This window comes from Hemitrygon akajei, chromosome 2 (genome assembly GCF_048418815.1).
Source record: "Hemitrygon akajei chromosome 2, sHemAka1.3, whole genome shotgun sequence".
Classification (NCBI taxonomy): domain Eukaryota; kingdom Metazoa; phylum Chordata; class Chondrichthyes; order Myliobatiformes; family Dasyatidae; genus Hemitrygon; species Hemitrygon akajei.
The window spans coordinates 67,122,920-67,144,646 of NC_133125.1; the positions used below are offsets into that span (position 1 = coordinate 67,122,920).

General features: G+C 43.4%; 1 protein-coding gene across 6 annotated transcripts in view; it reads right to left on the minus strand.

The window, feature by feature from the left end:
- Positions 1-7,110: 7,110 nt before the first annotated feature.
- Positions 7,111-21,727, minus strand: part of LOC140713808 (uncharacterized) — a 142,288-nt gene continuing 127,671 nt past the window's right edge. For 5 of the 6 annotated variants that reach the window (XM_073024371.1, XM_073024362.1, XM_073024379.1 and 2 more), the window contains exons 11-12: positions 18,174-18,261; positions 7,111-7,706 (exon numbers count right to left, since the gene is read on the minus strand). In XM_073024371.1, coding sequence (XP_072880472.1) covers positions 7,518-7,706; positions 18,174-18,261 — 277 coding nt within the window. In that variant the 3' untranslated portion in view covers positions 7,111-7,517. The remainder of the gene's footprint in view (positions 7,707-18,173; positions 18,262-21,727) is intronic. The other variant, XM_073024391.1, reaches the window with a different exon arrangement.

The following is a 21,727-nucleotide window of genomic DNA, read 5'->3' on the forward strand; positions in this document are numbered from 1 at the left end:
GTATAAAGAGCAGGCAAGCTCATCCAATGCCTGTCGCATATCATAGCTCACCTGCCCATCGTCTCCCTCTGGTGCCCCTCTTCCTTCCCCTTCCCCTTCTCCTATGGTCCACTCTGCCCTCCAGAGGAATGGAATTGAGTACTAGTGGTTAATCTCAAGTGATGAGAGAATGTTGAAGCATTACAGTGATCAAGTGACGTGTTTTATAATGTGCGCAAGAATGGTGAGGTACAGGTGCAATTAAAACTTGCTTGCAGTGGCATTACACTCACATAGGTCCAGACAACAGAAATCATACAAAATGTGAAGAGCAGATGAAGACTGCAAAACAAGACATTACTGCCAAAATAACCTCAGAGGTAAGTTCACTGTTGTTCAGAACATTGCCATTGTAGTAGCTGATTAGGGTTGTGCAGGTCAGTTTAAGAACTTGATAGATGTAGGGAGGTTGCTATTCCTGAAGCAGGCGGTGTGGAACTTCAGACTACTGTACCTCCTCTCTGATGGTAGCAGTAGGAAGAGGGATGGTTCGAATGGTGGGATCCTTCATGACAGATGCCACGTTCTGGAGGCAGCACCTCATGTGATGCTGTCAGTGTAGGGAGAGCTGTGCCTATGCTGGACAAGGCTTGTATCCCCTATTCTCTGCAGCTTTTTGCATTAACATGTATTGGAAGCAATCAGGATACTTCCAACAGAGTATCTGTGTAATAATGATTCCAAGCCAAATCTCCTTATGTTTCTCCGAAAGCAGAAGGACTGGCACACCTTCTTCATGATGGCATCCGTGTGTTGGGTTAATGCCCACCACTTTGAAGCTGAGAACTCTCTTCACCTCCAACCCACCAATGCAAACTGGTATGTGGCCTGCCAACTTCTCCTTTCTGAAGTTAATGATTAGCTCCTGGGTTTAGTAGACACCAAGTGTGAGGTTGTTATTGGAGCATCACTCAACCAGATTTTCTGTCTCACTCCCGCACACCGACTCATCACCACCTGTTATTCAGCCAACAACAGTGTCGTCAGTGAATTTTTAGATGGTGCTCCCTGCAATATAAAGTTTCACTGCTGAAGTGAAGTGCCTCAATCATACAAGGATAAGACTGATTCCTAATTATAAGTATCAAGCTGTTGCAATGTTGTTTGCTTATGAGTAAGACTGATTTTGCATTTGCATAAAATCTCCACTCGGAGTTGTTGCACAAAAAGTTTTAGTGAAGCTATGATATAAATAATGCATAAGTGATACTAATTGTACTCGATGCAGTCTCACTATAATGATTGCCTAGCTCAGCTGGCATTAGAGCACCTTTGTTACAACATCTGGCATACTGTTTACAGCCTCGTAGATTAAAAGCACCTCTTCTGAGTTCATTAACAGAGTCTGTGTCATCTCGAACTTTGAGCAATGACATGAGACATACTCTGGTTTTATCTTGACATGTAAAATTAATTTGCCCTGTAGTTTGTCAACTGAATCAAATGATCCCAGTAGTAATCGGATAAGCTGCCTTATTTTAAGAAATGATTCTAGGACTACATAGTGGCAGCTTTGCCTTTGGGCACCAGTGAATCAATCAGTGGAGTCTATTAGATCAACCACCTGTTATCATCTTTCTCCAAGTGCAGGATGTCAACAAGGAACGGGAGAGATTAAGGACAGAACCACAGAGGACACTGAGTGTGTATGGGTAGAGAAGCCATTGTTGTAGATTCTCTGGCCATAGAGGAATGCATACAAATGGATCTGGATGATCAGTCAGTCAGTCAGTCAGTTGATGGTGGAGAAATGACAGAGTGACCCACCTTGTCAAAGCCTATAGAGAGACTGCCAGTGATGTGGTGGTGAGTTCCTGTTCACTCATCTGTGTATCTCCTTATGTGACTCATTCTCATTTTTTTCCTCAGTGATGTTTCTGTGAAACTGCTTGGGATATTTTATTCTATTAGAAGTGATACAATAACAAGTTGTTGCAATGCTGTGTGCTGAAAATGAAACTGTGCAGGGAGATCAGTCATGTTGTTCATGAGAACAGTTTAGAGCCTGAGGTTGCAAGGCAGCTGATGGTGAGTGCAGAGCCCAAATCAGAGCTGACAATTGATTCCCTGAATCAGGATGCTCATGTGGTGGTGAGTCATGGATTAATTGACCAGGACTGGTAGAGACTAATGGAATCACTGAGTCAGGCTGCAAACTGTCGAATGAATGCAATCACTGACCTGGATTTATAGACTAGCTACCACTAGATTCAATTCAATTACTGCCAGTACATCTGCTCTCACCTTATCTCTGATATAGTTAACTATTCTACCATGTTTGAAAACATTATGGTTAATTTGAACTGGATGAAGACAGTCTGGGGACATCGACGTGCAGCCTAGTCTTCCCACTCCCCCTTTTGCACTGGCTGCTCTGTCGGGGGTTTTTTGCAAACTGTATACAGGGAAACCATGAACTGCACATGGCCCATACTTCTGTATAGGCACAGTATGTGCTGCCAGCTCACCACATTGGATCTGCCCATATTGTGGCCATATCTTATCAAATGTAATTTGGTCAGGCCAATAGGAACAGGAGTGTTCAATCCATGAGTCTACCTAGGCAACTACATCCCAGGTTCTGACCACCAGTCATCAACATTGCGTTTACTCGAGGTTGGCTCCCAAGGACCTGCTCTTTGGTAATCCTATGGTCATTCCCCTCTCAATAGGTGTACCGATTTGGATACTGTTGGGGAAAGGGGAGATGGGCTCTTGGAAGAGTACTGTAGCAACAGTCAAGTTTGAGGCACCACGCGTCTCTGATGCACAGCTCATTTCACAAAATGAGATGTCATAATGCAACTTTACAAAACACTGGCTAGTCCTCACGGAGTGTTTTTTGTAGTTCTGGTCCAAAACGCCAAAGATCTAGGAGCAGAATTAGGCCCATCATGTCTGCTCCACCATTTCATCATGGCTGCTCCACCATTTCATCATGTCTGCTCCACCATTTCATCATGTCTGATCCATTCTTCCTTTCAGCCCCAGTCTCCTGTTTTCTATCTGTATCCCTTCATGCCCTGACCAATCAAGAATCTATCAACTTCTGCCTTAAATACACATAAAGACTTGGCCTCCACAGCTGCCTGTGACAACAAATCCCACAGATTCAGCACTGTCTGGCTAAAGAATTTCCTCATCTCCATTCTAAAAGGACGTCCCTGTATTCTGAGGCTGTGTCCTTTGGTCCTAGACTTTCCCACCATTGGAAACATCCTCTCTATGTCCACACTATCAAGGCCTTTCCAATCTCGATAGGTTTCAGTTGGATCTCCCCTCATTCTTCTGAATTCTAGTGAATACAGGTTCAGTGCCATCAAACATTCTTCATATGACAATTCGTTCAATACTGGAATCACTTTCGTGAAACTCCTTTGAATCCTCTTCAGTTTCAGCACATCCTTCTAAGAGGCTCAATACTGCTCACAATACAGGTGTCCCCCCCCCCTTTACAAAGGTAGAGCGTTCCAATGAAATCTTTCTTAAGCCAAAATGGCGTAAAGCGAAGAACCATTAATTTATATGGGAAAATTTTTTGTAAAAGCAAAAATCCTCTTTGTAATGTGAAAGCAGGTTACTAATGTAGGTCTTTTGTAAAAGCGAAGTGGTGTAAAGCGAACATTCGTAAAGCGGGGGACACCTGTACTCCAGGTGAGGCCTCACCAGTGCTTTATAAAGTCTCAACATCATATCCTTGCGTTTATATTCTAATCCTCTCTAAATGAATACTAACATCACATTTGCCTTCTCCACCACAGACTCAACCTGCAAATTAACCTTTAGGGAATCCTGCACAAGGACCCCCAAGTCCCCTTGCACCTCAGTTTTTTTGTATTTTCTCTCTATTTAAAAAATAGTCAACCCTTTTATTTCTTCTACCAAAGTGCAATACTATACACTTCCTAACACTGTATTCTATCTGCCACTTTTTTGCCCACTCTCCCAATCTAAATCGTTCTGTAGCTCTTCTACTTCCTCAAAACTACCTGTCCATTCACCTATCTTTTTTATTATCCACAAACATTGCAACATAGCCATTAATTCCATCATCCAAGTCATTGACATATAACGTGGTCCCAACACAGATTCTTGTGGAACACCAATAGTCATTAACAGCCAACCAGAAAAGGCTTCCTTTATTCCCATTCTTTGCCTCCTGCCAATCAGCCACTGCTTTACCCATGCTGGCGACGATGGCTTATTTTTCGCTTGCAAAGATCAGGAAGAAAGAAGAATCCTCTGGAGCAACAGCATGATTGTTGGTGACTGGAGAGGCTAATTCTGGATCTGCTGACTCCGGAACAGTAAGACGGGAACAGCTGGGATGTGGGTGCTAGGGTAGTAGGATCTTTCCTGCATCTCCTCTTCTCTTCAGTCACTCTTCTGGATTCTTCAAAATTCTTGGCTGCTCTGTGTACCAGTATTTTCCAGCAGTCTCTGTCACAGCCCGCTGCTACCACTCATTGACTTTGATATTTGCCTGCGAGAGCTGCTGCTTATGTTGGTCTTTGTACCTCTTGTGCAGGACACCATGATCTCTCTTGCCCTGAGAGAGTTCTCCATAGAGTACTACTTTTGGTAACCTGGAGTTGTCCATGTGAGACGCAGGTCCAGGCCAGTAGAGCAGATTGAGCAATGAATTGGCTTCAATGCTTGGGAGTTGAGCCTTCTCCAGGACCTAATTTTTGGACACATGATCCTGCCAGCTAATACCCATGATGGAGTGGAGGCAGCGCTGATGAAAGCACTCGAGCACCCAGATTTGCTTGTGATACAAGACTCAGGCTTCGTAGCTGTATAGCAGTGCTGTGACAATGACAGCCCTGTACACCTGGATTTTTGTGGACAGACACAACTGGTGGTTCTTCCACACGTTTCTGGAGGTGCCCAAATCACTGCTGGCTCTGGCAAGCAGATTGTCAACGTCCCTTATGACTGTAGAGTCAATGAACTCAGATGGACAGCTACACTGATAGTTTTTTCAAGGAGTCTAAACAGGCACAAATTGTCACATGGCCTCCCTGAGCTGAAGGTAAGGTGTCGGAAGAGTGACGTAGGTTAATCTGCAGCTATTTCCTATTTCTAGCTGTCCTGAAAGAGCGAAGGCATTTCTACAATGGAGAGTGCTAGGGAATTTACCTCTCATTAAGGGCAAGACAGCATGTCTGGTCCAGCACAGCGTATGATTAGGAAGGGTTCTGGGAAGGAATGGTATTTTGATTACCATGCTGCTTTGGTCCTTCCCAGTACCAGAAGTCAGAGGAGAGATGCAGCTGAAGATCAGCATATTTCACCACCACATGATGTCTCAAAGTATGAGAGCCAATATGTACTTCTGAAGTAGTCACTATCCAGTATGGATTTATCCAAGAAGACTGAGATTAATGACAGGATTAGCTGGGGACTTGATAGCATTTCAAGATGTGGGTCTAGTGATCATTCCTGCCAGTCCAAAGTGCTCTTTCAACTTGACCTGCTAGCAACAGCATTCCAAACCAACTCAGAACTAATGACAAACACAAAATACACTGCAGATGCTGTAGTCAAATCAACACGTACAAACAAGCTGGATGAACTCAGGTTGGGCAGCATCCGTTGAAATGAGCAGTCAACGTTTCGGGCCGAGACCCTTCGTCAGGGTCTGACCTGCTGAGTTCATCCAGCTTGTTTGTACGTGTCAGAACTAATGACAACTGACATCTTGCAAAGTTAGCAGAGAACAAAAGTCACTTATACAATTGATAAGAAAGACAGATTTCCTTTGTTAAAACACTTCATGGAACTGTAAAATGCTACAGTATGAAACATCCAACCATTGAGTCTGCACACTCTGGAAAAGCTATGTAAATAGTCCCATTCCTTTGCTTTCCCAACCAGTTCTGTCATTTATTTCCCTTAGTAGTGAATCTACTGTGCAGTTTCCAAACAAACCACATTTCTATGTTTTTGAAATGGATTTGATCTCAAAACTGAATTCAGGGTAACTATTTCACTGCACACATTTTGGAAAAATCAACATCGAATGAAAGAGAGGTGGGTCCAGGATTAGATGACTATTCTTTTACTTTTCCTCTGTAAATGTCCTTTTCCAGTCTCATTCAGTGGTTGGTAGTGGCCATACTGCTAACACTAAGGGTTAAACGTTCAAGAATGAGCCCTCAATATAGAAGGCTGTTTTCAAAGTACAAAGGAGTCAGAGATCAGATTCCAATAGTTGAAACACATTGCACTATGCATGAACCCTAGAATGCTGTGCGAACAGAAATTTTAAAAAAACCCAGAACATCAGTCAGGTGACTGAGTTCAAGGTAATCTTGCGGCTTTATAAAATCCTGGTTAGATCACACTTGGAGAATTGAGTTCAGTTCTGGCCACCTCATTATAGGAAGGATGTGGAAGCTTTAGAGTGGGTGCAGTGGAGATTTACCAGAATGCTGCCTGGATTAGAGCTTGTATTATAAGGAAAGCGTAAGCAAGCCAGGGCTTTTCTCTTTAGAGCAAAGGAGGGTGAAGGGTGACTTAATAGTGGTGTATAAGATTATGGGAAGTATCATTAGAGTGGACAGCCAGCATCATTTTCCCAGGGCGGCAATGGATAATACCAGAGGTCATCTGTTGAAGTTGAGTGGAGGAAAGTTTAGGGGAGCTATTAATAATAATAAATAATGGTTGTCCCTCGGGGTCTGAGGAAGACTACATTGTGCAAGGTGGCAGTGTTTTTTTATGAGGCTGAGTTGCAAGCTCGACGTCAACCTGGCACGGATGGAGAGCGCGCTCGGGGGCGGCCTGTCACTGGATCGAACTTGGGAACCTCTGTTTTCGAGCCTGGCGCTGATCTCACTGCGCTACCAGCCAAACTTTGCACAATGTAACCAATGCATGAAAGATATTAAAGTGGAAAAGCCTTGCACAGAGACGATCCCACTCTCTCGGCCTCAGAAGTCAGGATCCAGTGGCACGAAGAATCGTTACGTCTGGCAACTGCCTTGGCTGCATTGGATGAGACATATTGATTAAAAAAGGAATGTTATGGTCTGTGAAGGAAGGAAGGGTTAGATTGTCATGGAGTAGGTTTATGTGGAAGGTTTATTGAATTCAACAGTTCCAGTGCACCTGGATCTTTAAAAACCAGTGTACAATCTAATCCAAAATACTCTGTATTCTACAGAGGATTTACTTTTAAGTTTCATCTGATAGTTGGTAAAATGCACACAGATATATGTTCAGCTTAAAAAATCAAGTGCTTTGAATCATTCACAATTTACATTGAAATTAAGTGCTACAAAACTGTTATATTAAGTATACTGTGAAAATATCGTTAAGACAGTGGTTAAATTCCTTAGTCTTTCTTTCAACAGTTTTGAAGAAAAGTGTTACACAGATTTAGACAATACGAGAACAACGATAAAAAAAATCTCCCTGAAGTACAACTCAGTTTCATCTCTTGTCAATGGTTGACTGCTGGAGTGCAATGATCACACAGATCTTTGATGTGCTGAACATTCAGGAGTTGAAGAAGAGCACTGACTTTTACAGGAACACAGTGTGAACTTCATTTTGAGGTCTTCGCAGGGCCGGGTGACAGGGAGCCATTTGTAATGCAGTGATTGAGTCGGGGGATCCATTTCCCAGTAGTAATTATTTAGCAAGTATCCAACAGCTGTCTTCAAAAAGAAACAAAGAACTTCAGAAATTCAGAACAAAAAATATTACAACTTAAACTTCTTGACCATACTTCTTCCCACCCTGTCACTTGTAAAAGAATGTAAAAGGGTGTCATTTCATTTTTAAAATTTGCCCATCTCTGTTGCATCTGTTCCAAGGATGTGGCTTTCTTTTCCAGAAATCATCAGAGATGTCATGATGCTTTAAAAAAAAAGTGCTTCCCTTCCTTCGCCATTGATGCTGCCCTCACCCTCATCTACTCTTTTTCCCAGGCATCCACTCTCACCCCACTTAACAGGGATAGAGCTCCTCTTGTCTTTACCCACCACCCCATTAGTTTCCACATCCAACACATTATTTTTCTGTAACTCCCGCCATCTTCAACAGGATCCCACCACCAAACACATCTTTATCTCATCCCACTCTATCCAGGAATCACCCTCTCCATGATACCCCTGTCCATTTGTCCCTCCCCACTGATTTCCCTCCAGGCACTTATCCCCGCAACTGGAAGAAATGTTACACCTGTCATTCACCTCCTCCTTCACCACCATTCAGGGCCCCAAACACTCCTTCCAGGTGAGGCAACAGTTCACCCGCAAGTTTGGCTGGGTCATCTTCTGTATCCACTGGTGAGACCCAATGTAGATTGTGGGACCGTTTTGTCGAGCATCTTTGCTCCATCTGCAACAAGCAGGATTTCCCTAAGGCCCATTAATTTCCAATCCAACCTCTCAGTCCATGGGCTCCTCTACTGTCACAATGAGGCCACTCTCAGGTCAGAGGAGCAACATCTCATATTACATCTGGGTAGCCTCCAACCTGACGGTATGAACATCAATTTCTCCAACATTTAGCAATCGCTCCCACCTTTCCCTCCTCTTTTTCGAGTCCCCATTCTGGCTCCCCTCTTACCACTTCTCTTCCCAGCTGCCTACCACCTCCACGTGGTGCTCCTCCTCCTCTCCCGTCTCCCATGATCCACTTCTGTCTCTTATCAGATGCCTTCTTCTTCACCCTTTACCTTTTCCACCTACCACCTCCCAGCTTCTCACTTAATTCCCTCACGCACCCACCTACTTCCCCCTCACCTGGTTTCACCTGTCATCTGCCAGCTTGTACTCATTCCCCTTCCTTCCCCTCCTCGTTATTCTGGCTTCTTTGCCTTTCCTTTCCAGTCTAATGAAGGTTTTCAGCCACAGATATTGACTCTACTTCTCTCCATAGATGCTGCCTGATCTGTTGAGTTTCTCCAGCATTTTGTGTGTGTTACAACTTAAAATGAAATGTACAGGGTTGGATCCTAGACATTCAACCTGTTTTTCAATCCACATAAAGGTAAATGCACTCCATAGTTCAAAGTAAATTTATTATCAAAGTACATATATGTCGCCATATACAATCCCAAACTTAATTTTCTTGCAGGCATTCACAGTAAAATCCAAGAAACACAATAGAATCAATGAAAGACTGCCTCCAACAGTAAGCATCAAGAACATGAGATGAGGAAGTGGAAACAGAATGTGGGAACAGTTCAGTGAATGGACGAGTGAGATTGTATGAAGTAAGTCCCCTGCTTCAACAGCCTGATGGTTGAGGGGTAATAACAGCTCCTGAACCTAGAGCAGCAAGAGGACCTTGTTTATTGTCATTTATATTCAAAGCTGATGTATGTCTGCAAGATAAAATTTCTAGTTTCTCTACCCTGTTGTCTTAGATCTAGATTTGATTGCTGTTCATTCCATTTCAACTTTTCTAGTATCTTGTACCCTTGACTGTATCCTATCTATGACATACCCATTCCCTCATCGCTAATTCCTATTCCTACTCTGCCTTCACCAATCTATTCCACCCACCCTCCCTTCTTCTCAACACAACCATGCACTGTACTCAAGTACTGAAAAATCCCTCTTCAATCATAGTCCATTTAAACAATTTTGACTCTATGTGTTATGGTTGATGGATGTTTATGTATCAATGCCATAGCACCTGCAGCTCTTATACATTAGTTGTCATTTCTTGGATAAAAAGCAGACACTAAATTATCTTAAAATGGTTGCAGTTATTAGATTTTGACCTACAGCCTATTACTGTTTGGTTTGGTCATAAAAATCACCCCTATGGTTCATAGTTAACCATTAGGGAAAGAAATTTATTGTTCATATAGGTCTGGTCTATGGGCAGACAACAGCCCTTTTGTGCCCATACAGTTGTACCCAGGGAAAGAAGGAATAGAAAATAAATGCACAATAAAGACTATGTTCTGACAACAAATATTAAATTAATATTAAAAGCATTGTTCTCATATAGTCAGAGCACTACAGCACAAAAAGAGGCCCGTTGCCCTATCTAATCCATGCTGATATGGTTTTCTGCTTAAGACAATCTACCCATACCGACCATAGTCCTCTGTACCATTCTCATCCATGTACCTATCAAAACTTCTCTTAAACATTGCAATGGAACCCACATCTATCAGCTGGCAGCTCTTTCCACACTCGCAACGTGTCAGATGACGAGCTTAAGCTTATGATGTCTAATTTTAATTCAGAGGAAAAAGCATGCAAGTACTTAACCTATCTATACCCCTCATAATTGTGTACATTTCAATAAGATCTCCCCATCATTCTCCAACACACCAAGGAATAAAGTCCTAACCTACTCAAACTTTCCTCTTCAAGTTCTGGCAATATCCTTGTACATTTTTCTCCGTGATCGGTCTGATCCTCACTCTAGTCATCCTCATAGACCCCACTTCCTTAATCCTATTCACCAAGGCCTTCTCATGCACCCCTCTAGTTCAGTTAAGTGCATTCTTAAGCTGCTACCTGGCAATCGTGTAAATTTCTTTAGCCCTGTCTTATCCTTGTTTTCTAAACCTTAACTATGCTTCTTTCTTCCTTTTCATTGGGTGTTCCCCATCTCTTGTCAACCATGGTTCCTTCACCCAGCATTCTTTTTCTGTCTCAAGGAGACAAACCCATCTAGAACCCCATGCAGTGTTCCTGAACAACCTCCACATTTCCGTAATTCAGAGAGCACTTGCATTTCCCCAAGTACCTCTGTAATCAATTTATGCTCCCAAGTTTCTGCCTAGTAGCATCAAAAGCCTCCCTCTTCCAAGTAAATACTTTCCCATACCATTGAATTGCCTGATTTCAGGTAACCTGCTCTCCTTCTATCCCTTTTTCCCTCTCTCCGCCTGATCTACTCAGTTCCTGCTATACCCACCTCACCCATCCACCTGTTTCTTTCATCCCTCCATCTGCCCATAAACTTCTCCCACTGGGTCCTACCTCACTGTTCCTATCTGCCTGAACAACTTGCTTTCATTTGTTCCATGCTCTATTTTCCTTTTCTTTCAGATTCCATCTGTGTTGTCTCTAACTATCACCTCCCAGCTTCTGCTGCTATTTTCACTCCTCCCTCCTCCATCAGCCATCACCTACCCCTCCAGACTTGGATCCACCCATCGTCCCCCCAGACCTAAATCCACCCATTGCCCTTCCTGACCTGGGTACACCTATAATTTGCCTTCACCTGTTTACAATGGTTATTTCGCCTCTATCTTTCAGTCCAGATGAAAGAAATATCAGCTATCCATTTCCCTCCACAGATGCTGCCTGACTTGCAGGGTTCCTCCAGCAATTTGATTTTTTTTGCATTAAACAAAAGAGTTTGTCAGGAATGAGAATCATACAACGGACCATCATAGGCCACAAGTGCGATAATGACAGACTCTAATTTGCACATAGAACCATGGTTGACAAGAGATGGGGAACACCCAATGAAAAGGAAGAAAGAAGCATAGTTAAGGTTTAGAAAACAAGGATAAGACAGGGCTAAAGAAATTTACCATAATTTGACCATTAAAATTAGCAATTAAACTGTGGAGCATGATTGCATAACACAAGAGATTCTGCAGATGCTGGAAATCTTGAGTAACACACAAAATACTGCAGAAGCTCAGCAAGTCAGGGAGCATCTTTTTAAGCTGAGGCCCTTCAACAAGACTGGAAAGGAAAGGAGCAGTAGCCAGAATAAGAAGGTGGGGCCAGGGAACACGTACCCTTGAATCACCTGCCAACTCGTAAGCTTCCACCCCATACTCTTATTCTCCCTTCCACTGATGCTGACTGATTTGCTGAGTTCCTCCAACATCTGTGTGTGTTGAGGAAGAATGCCTGCATAGTACATGATATTCTGAATGAATACATTGAGGAACTAACTAGAAAGAAGACCATCTAGGACTGTGTACTGTGTAATGAGTTAGTAGCCTCATCATGTGAGGCCCCTTGGGGCAGAGCAATCGTAATGTGGTGGAACTCTGCATTAAAATGTAAAGTCACATGGATGATTCTGAGACCAAAACCTCAAAACCAAAGAAAGGAAACTACAGTGGTAGCTAGAAAGAATTAGCTAAGACAGAGACTGGGGAATATCACATGTGATTGAAGGTAGATCAGCAATGACAAACATTTAAGCAGCACTTGAGTGAAAGGCAATAATTATTCATTTCCGTCTGGCACAAAAATAAAACAGGAAGGGTATGGATAACAAGGGAAATCAGAGCTAATATTAAGATGCAAGGAGGAGACATTTAAATTGACCCGATAAAACTGAAAACACACAGACCAGGAATGGTTATCAAGGTTAATTAAGACAGAGAAATTGGGGACAGAAATGGCAGGCCAATTGAACAAACACTAGTGCGTCTCTCTTCAGAAAGGAGAGATATAACCACCCAGAAATGCTGGGGAGCCCAGGGCCTAGTGAGAGGAAGGAACTGAAGGCTATTAGGGAAGATTGATAAATCCACAGGGGCTGGTGCTCTATACCTCATAATACTTCAGACAGTAGCTTTAAAAATAAGAAATGGATCTATGGGCATCAAACATTCTTTAGTTTCTGGATTATAGGGTAGCAAATGTAACCTCATATTTAAAAAAAAGAGAGGGAAAACAAAGGTAAGTTCAATCAGGTCTTAGGAAAATGTTTCTGTATATTATTAATAATAACAACAAACAGTAAAACAGTGATGGGAACAATTAAATTCAGTATGGATTTATGAAAGAGAAATCAAATACTTGGAATTTTTGGAACATGCAGTCAGTAAAGCAAATGGGGGTGAAAGTGATATATTTGGACTTTCAGGAGGCTCTCAACAAGGCCTCACATAAAAGGTTAGTGTGCAATATTAAAGGATATGGAGTTGGAGGTAATATATTGACAAGGATAAAGAACTGATTGGCAGATCAGAAACAAATAAAATATGTACTGATCCTTTACAGGAGGGCAGCAAGTGACTAGTGAGGTACTGTAGGTTTCTGTACTTAGACTGTAACCATTCACAATATATATATTAACAATTTAGATGAAGGAATTAAAATAACATCTTCATGCTGAGAGCTTTTGCTTTGATATGGAGAGATTGAATCATTGAGTGGGAATGACAGATACAGGATTATGTGGATAAATATCATATTATTAAATGCATTTAAAATGGAGTTAGTATTAATGCGTAAAGAGTTCAAGGGATATGTGGAAAAGGCCAGACAGAGCATTTACTGAATGGCCAACTCCTACTTTCTGTGAATTCAGCCAGTCAAGCTTGTTCTGTTATTCAGTGAGATCCCAGCTGGCAGAGACTGGATACTACAAAGGCAGACAAACATGACATTCACCACCTACTCCACCAAAAAATGCAACAGTTTTCAGCCTTCTGACAAACAGTTTGAAGATTAAAATCCCTAAAGTGGCACTAAGTTGATAATCTATCTCGTAGCAGTAACCCTTGTGCTACTGTACACTTCAGACACTTAGATCATTTATAGCAGACACCTCTAAGCATTGGAGGCACTACAACAGCTGTTTCTGCAAAATCCACCCCCCCCCCCCCCCACTGTAATGGCAGGATAAGGTAACAAATGTCAGGGCCTTCTTCTAGACCAACATTCAACTGGGCTGATTGGTGGTGTAGTGGCACCTGCACTGGTCTTCTAGGTGGATGGTTCTGAGTTCAAATCCAGCTGAGTTTCAATCTGGGCAGCAGCTGTATCTGCGCGGAAGAAAGGCCTGGTAATCTACTCCTGTATCTTGCCAGGAAAACCCTACGGGCAACTACACTATCCATAGGGTCGTCAGGAGTCGACAACACTCAACAAAAAGATTCCAATGGGCTTGGAGTTCATTAAGAGATTACCAGGCAAAAATCCAACATCAACCTGTGGGACTGAGTGGCTGATAGCAGCTTAAAATGACAAGATGACACTGGGAACCTAAGGAGCCAATGGACAGGCTAATTCAAGTAGCAGAAGATATACACCGCATACATACTTTCCAACCAACCACCTCATCAGCTCTGATGAAGGATCTCTGACCGGAGACATCGGTTCCGTTTTACAGCCTAACAGGCCGAGCATTTCCAGCATTTTCTGTTTTTGCCTCACCATACACATTGCGGCAGTGTTTGCAGATTCTGCACTGGGATCTTTAAACACCATAGAAATAGCGTGAGAGCAAATCATCCATAACCCTGAGGAACTACTTAAGGAAGAACAGGCTGGTGGACAGAGGGTATCGATGAGAGGTTAAGGCAACTTTTAGCCAATCGAATAAAGTATCCAAAGGAATCACCTTGAGTGGTGTTAACGATGGCTCATTGGTTAAAATATTGTCCTTACGTCTTACAGTAGTATGATTACAAGTTTCCAATAGTAAACAATTACAATTATAGTGATGTTATAGCACATTTTTATTCCAGTCATTTGGTCTTGTGTGGTTGCTTGTGCAGAATCCATAAATGAATGATTCCGGGATTCCTGCAATAATTTACAGAAATCAACCAGCATGGAGGAAACAGGAGCATCTGAAGCAAAACCTACATGACCACAAGTAGGAAGTGCAAACTTCTCACAGACAGAGGTGGAGTTCAGAAGCAAATCCAGGCCACTGAGATCTGAGGCAGCAGCACTATCCGCTGTGCATTGTTATTTGGAATCATGCAGGCAGGAACGACCCATTTGGGCCATGTCAACCATCAAACACCCAGGTACTTTAACTCTAGACTAACCCCAAACTATTTTCCACTCATTTCCATCAACCTTCCCTCAGATTCTACTGAAGACGGACACACTTCTTACAGCGGTCAATTAAACTGGCAACCCACACTGCTTTAGGATATGGCTTGGAAGAGAACTTGCAAATACCACACACACTACATCAATGAACCCTGTCACTACAGTAATAAAGGTAAACAGAAAATAAACAATTAAAATATCAGCACTGTTTCTTAAAAAATTGTATCAGCCTCCTCAAACATTCTTTCCTCTTGGTTTGCTTCTGTCTGAGAAAGCTTAATGAATAACTAAGCTTGTAAGAAATAGGGGAACATCATGCAGAATAAATATTGGAGGATTTATCTTTGGATACTAAGCCTGCATTTCAAACTGTAGAAGGAATGAAGACAAAGACTACTACATCAAAGCTCTTTCAGTACTTCACAATGAAGAGAGGGAAAATGTGACTAAAAACATATGCAACACACACAAAATGCTGTAGGAGCTCGGCAAGTCAGGCAGCACCTATGGAGGGAAATAGAGTCAACAGTGGAGCTCAAACCCTTTATCAGCACTGGAAAGGAAGGTGGCAGAAGCCCGAATAGGACCTGGGGGTTTGGGTGCGGAGCACAACTGGCAGGTGATAGGTGAGACCAGCTGAAGGGGAAGGTGGGTGAGTGGAGGATGGGGGATGATGTGAGCATCTGGGAGGTGACAGGTGAGACCAGGTGAAGGGGAAGGTGGGTGAGTGGAGGATGGGGGATGATGTGAGCATCTGGGAGGTGATAGGTGAGACCAGGTGAAGGAGAAGGTGAGTGAGTGGGAGTCAGGGGGGATGATGTGAGCATCTGGGAGGTGATAGGTGAGACCAGGTGAAGGAGAAGGTGGGTGAGTGGAGGGCAGGGAGGGATGATGTGAGCATCTGGGAGGTGATAGGTGAGACCAGGTGAAGGAGAAGGTGGGTGAGTGGAGGGCAGGGTGGGATGATGTGAGCATCTGGGAGGTGATAGGTGAGACCAGGTGAAGGAGAAGGTGGGTGAGTGGAGGATGGGGAGATGATGTGAGCATCTGGGAGGTGATAGGTGAGACCAGGTGAAGGAGAAGGTGGGTGAGTGGAGGGCAGGGTGGGATGATGTGAGCATCTGGGAGGTGATAGGTGAGACCAGGTGAAGGAGAAGGTGGGTGAGTGGAGGGCAGGGTGGGATGATGTGAGCATCTGGGAGGTGATAGGTGAGACCAGGTGAAGGAGAAGGTGGGTGAGTGGAGGATGGGGAGATGATGTGAGCAGACGGGAGGTGATAGGTGAGACCAGGTGAAGGAGAAGGTGGGTGAGTGGAGGATGGGGAGATGATGTGAGCAGACGGGAGGTGATAGGTGAGACCAGGTGAAGGAGAAGGTGGGTGAGTGGAGGATGGGGAGATGATGTGAGCAGACGGGAGGTGATAGGTGAGACCAGGTGAAGGAGAAGGTGGGTGAGTGGAGGATGGGGAGATGATGTGAGCATCTGGGAGGTGATAGGTGAGACCAGGTGAAGGAGAAGGTGGGTGAGTGGAGGATGGGGAGATGATGTGAGCATCTGGGAGGTGATAGGTGAGACCAGGTGAAGGAGAAGGTGGGTGAGTGGAGGATGGGGAGATGATGTGAGCATCTGGGAGGTGATAGGTGAGACCAGGTGAAGGAGAAGGTGGGTGAGTGGAGGATGGGGGATGATGTGAGCATCTGGGAGGTGATAGGTGAGACCAGGTGAAGGAGAAGGTGGGTGAGTGGAGGGCAGGGTGGGATTATGTGAGCATCTGGGAGGTAATAGGTGAGACCAGGTGAAGGAGAAGTGTGAGTGACTGGGATTTGGTGGGATGATGTGAGCATCTGGGAGGTGATAGGTGAGACCAGGTGAAGAAGGTGGCTGAGTGGGAGTCAGGGGGGATGATGTGAGCGTCTGGGAGGTGATAGGTGAGACCAGGTGAAGGAGAAGGTGGGTGAGTGGAGGATGGGGGATGATGTGAGCATCTGGGAGGTGACAGGTGAGACCAGGTGAAGGAGAAGGTGGGTGAGTGGAGGATGGGGAGATGATGTGAGCAGACGGGAGGTGATAGGTGAGACCAGGTGAAGGAGAAGGTGGGTGAGTGGAGGGCAGGGAGGGATGATGTGAGCATCTGGGAGGTGATAGGTGAGACCAGGTGAAGGAGAAGGTGGGTGAGTGGAGGATGGGGGATGATGTGAGCATCTGGGAGGTTATAGGTGAGACCAGGTGAAGGAGAAGGTGGGTGAGTGGAGGATGGGGAGATGATGTGAGCAGACGGGAGGTGACAGGTGAGACCAGGTGAAGGAGAAGGTGGGTGAGTGGAGGGCAGGGTGGGATGATGTGTGCAGAAGACTGAAGGAGGAGGAATCTGAAAGCAAAGTACAGTGGACTTGAAATGAAGGAAAGGAGGTGGAGAAGCAGATGGACATGATGGGCAGATCATAAAAGTGGGGGAGGAGAAGAGAAGGGATGAAAACATGTGTTTCCACTCAAAATAATAGTGCTTCTGGGGGTAAATCAGGCAACTTTGAAAGTTTTGTCAATTCAAATAAGTAGGTACTATAGTTTCTTGGCCAACTTTAGTAACTGGCTATTGTAAATATGGGTTTGCAATGTGGTACACACTGCATTATGGAAACATTAAAAGATTTATTTTGAGATTTGCACAGCATTTCACAAATATTCTTCGATAAAAGTCCAATCAGAAATTAAAAGGCAATTAGGGCTGACCATTTTCTCTCAAATTGGAGAAATCATTTATTTAAATATTTTGTTTTGCACACTTTGAAAATAGCACAAGTATTTTTTGCAGTAAAATGCTGGTATTCACCACATCAGGTTGAAACATTACATGTTACTTCCATATATAATATACTGTATGTCTGGAATTTAAATAGCACCTATTTGTATATACCAAGATCCCAGGTGGATTTAGGTAATCAAATCCTATGTTGTCAGTAAAGGGTGGGTAGGCGGCTTAATGGATGACAGTGAAATGTTGTCAAGACACCAAGAGAATTCCTTCCCCCTCTTCCTGGAATCTTTAATAACCAGAGGAAACAGAAGTAAAATTCCTGTTTATGGACTTCATTTGAAAGAGTGCAGTACAAACAATGAAGTATTCTTTAATGATTGAAGCACAGCCTAAACCACATGAGAGGTCCCATGGTGGTCATGAGCCCATAACTATTAATTTAAAAGTCGGCATGTGACTAATTAAGCTAAGACATACTTAAGAAACCTTTGAAAAAAACATAGAATAGTAGGACTTTGTAGCTTGCTGATCATCTTGCATCCTCCTTACAACAAATGAAAAGTATGGTATGAGGGAAAATTCATGAGTACAGGTCTCTCACAGTTAATTGCAGTTTATGTATTCTGAATACCTTCAGTATCATGTTGTTCAAGTCAATACCAATGCAGTTTCTAGAACCATTTCCAAAGCAGCATAGCAGTGTTTCTTGGCCAGCATTTCTGCAAAATATAATTACAATTATTAGCATTGAGTTTTAGTATAACTTAATTTCACATTCAGATTTAGATTACCATTAGGAAAGTTTGGGAGTATTCAAGAATAAAAAATAATCTTCTGTTCCAAGTAGTTGTGGGAAGGATCACAGGAAATTGAAAATGGGAATTAGGGTGGATAATCAAATATAATACAAGTATGAGACCATGGTTGCCTATGTCATATGACCTGGCACGTAATGGTAACGATGAATGGAAGTACAAGATTCATGCTGATGAATGCAGCACATGAAATGATAGAACATTGCACAGTACCCACAGTTAAAGATGGAACAACTATTTTTGCATTGCAAATGACCCAACTCTGAGTGGATCACATACGATAATAATACATTAAAAATCCTGGCGATAATCTGACTGGGAATATCATTGACATATCTAAAATTTGGATAACTAATCTCAATTACCTATATCCACCAGTGATGATGGGTGGTTGGCAAAGCTCTTGATCAGTACCGAACTGTGAAATCTAACTCATTACATTGGTCTTTATAACAATATTTTAATTATTAGTACTTGTAAGAACACTGCACATGCAAATGTACAAATAGGAGTGGGAGCAGCTCACTTGGACATTCAAACCTAGAGAGAAGGTAAAGATCAGCTTTTTTTGTCACATGTACATTGAAACATACAGTGAAATGCGTGGCTTGAATCAAATCAAATTGGTGAGGATTGTGCTGGGCAGCCCTCAAGTGTCGTTATGTTTCCAATGCCCATATCTCACCAACACTAACCGTACATCTTTGGAATGTGGGAGGAAACCAGAGAACACACGCACAGTCATGGGGAGAGCATATAAACTTCTAACAGGCAGTAGTGGGAATCAAACTCTGATCTTACATGGCTAAGGAGTTGGTGTAGGATGGAGAGCATAAGATTCTAGGATCTTTGGGCTCTCTTCCAGGGGAGGTGAGGACAATTTGCACCTGAACTGGAGGGGGACTAGTATCCTAATGGGAAGGGTTGTTAATGCTGCATGGGTGGGTGGGGTTTAAACTAGAGTTGCAGGGAGATGGGAACCAGAGTGCCAGAACAGTTAGTGAAGAGGTTGTGGAGGCAGATTTTGGTAAGACTTCAGACAAAGTTAAGAATCAAAAAGGTTGAGCATGGAGCAACTAGTGTTCTGAGCTGCCTGTATTTCAATGCAAATAGTATTGTAGGAAAGGCAGATCCTGGCACTTATCCTTGTAAGTGCTACACCTGCCCTTACACTTACTCCCTCACCACCATTCAGGGCCCCAGACAGTCCTTCCAGGTGAGGCGACACTTCACCTGTGAGTCGGCTGGTGTGGTATACTGCGTCCGGTGCTCCCGGTGTGGCCTTTTTATATATTGGTGAGACCCAACGCAGACTGGGAGACCGTTTCGCTGAGCACCTACGCTCTGTCCGCCAGAGAAAGCAGTATCTCCCAGTGGCCACACATTTTAATTCCACGTCCCATTCCCATTCTGATATGTCCATCCATAGCCTCTATTGTCAAGATGAAGCCACACTCAGGTTGGAGGAACAACACCTTATATACTGGCTGGGTAGCCTCCAACCTGATGGCATGAACATTGATTTCTCTAACTTCCGTTAATGCCCCTCCTCCCCTTCTTACCCCATCCTTTATTTATTTATTCCCCCCCTTTTTTCCTCTCTCTGCTCCTCTCACTATCACTCCTTGCCTGTTCTCCATCTCCCTCTGGTGCTTCCCTCCCCCTTTCTTTCTCCTGAGGCCTCCTGTCCCATGATTCTTTCCCTTCTCCAGCTCTGTATCACTTTTGCCAATCAACTTGCCATCTCTTAGATTCATCCCACCCCCTCCGGTCTTCTCCTAACATTTCAGATTTCCCCCTCCCCCTTCCACTTTCAAATCTCTTACTATCTCTTCTTTCAGTTAGTTCTGATGAAGGGTCTCTGCCCGAAACGTCGACTGTACTTCTTCCTATAGATGCTGCCTGGCCTGCTGCGTTCCACCAGCATTTTGTGTGTGTTGCCTGAAGAGGAGGCAGCTGGTTTACAGACAGAGGCAATGTGTAGTGAGGAGAGGCTGTTGATGGGGCAAAATTGCAGTTAACAGGATGAATTGCAATGTAAAAGATGGACAAGATCTAAAAGGGTGAATACAGGACTGAAGGTGTTGTATTTGAATGCATGCAGTATACAGTATAAGGTAGGTGAACTTGCAGCACAGTTGCAGATTAACAGGTATGATGTTGTAGGCATCACTGAATCATGGTTGAAAGATTATAGCTGGGAGCTTAATGTCCAAGGATACGCACCATATCAAAAGGATAGGCAGGATGGAAGAGAGGGCGGCATTCCTCTGTTGGTAAAAAATGAAATCAAATCATTAGAAAGAGGTGACATGCAGTCAACAGGTGTTGAATCATCGTGGATAGAGCTAAGGAACTGTAAGTGTAAAAAGACCCTGATGGGAGTTGTATACAGATCTCCAAGCAGTGGTAAGAATGCTGCCTGCAAATTAAATTGGAGATAGAAGATGAATGCCAAAAGGGCAATGTTACAATAGTCATGGTGGATTTCAAAATGCAGATTGATTGGGAAAATCAGGTTGGTGCTGGATTCCAAGAGGGTGAAGTTCTAGAATGCCTACGAGCTTTTTAGAGCAGCTCGTAGTGAGCCCACTAGGGGATCAGTTATTCTGGATTGGGTGTTGTGCAATGAAACAGAATTGATTAGAGAGCTTAAGGTGAAAGAACCCTTAGGGCCACTTGATCATAATATAATTGAATTCGCTCGAGGGGAGTTGGCCAGAATTCATTGGAAAAGAACACTGGCAAGGGATGACAGCCGAGCAGCAATGTCTGGAATTTCAGGAAGCAATTCGGAAGGCACAGGATATATACATTCCAAAGACAAAGAGGTATTCTAAAGGAAAGATGACACAACCATGGCTAACAAGATGAGTCAAAGCCAACAGAAAAGCCAAAATGAGGGGATATAATAGAGAAAAAATTAGTGGGAAGCTAGAGGATTGGGAAGCTTTTAAAAACCAACAGAAGGCAAATATAAAAATCATTTAGAAGGTATAGATGGAATACGAAAGTAAGCTAGTCAATAATATTAAAAAGGTACTAAAAGTTTCTTCAGACACAAAGTGTAAAAGAGATGTTAGAGTGGATATTGGACCGCTGGAAAATGATGCTGGGGAGGTAGTAATGGGGGAACAAGGAAATGGCGAACAAACTGAATAAATATTTTGCATCAGTCTTCACTGTGGAAGACTAACGCAGTATTGTGGAAGTTCCAGGTGTCAGGGGTCATGAAGTGTGTGAAGTTACCATAACTAGAGAGAAGGTTCTTGGGAAACTAAAAGATCGGAAAGTAGATAAGTCACCTGGACCAGATGGTGTACACCGCAGGCTTCTGAAACAGGTGGCTGAAGAGATAAAAGAGGCATTA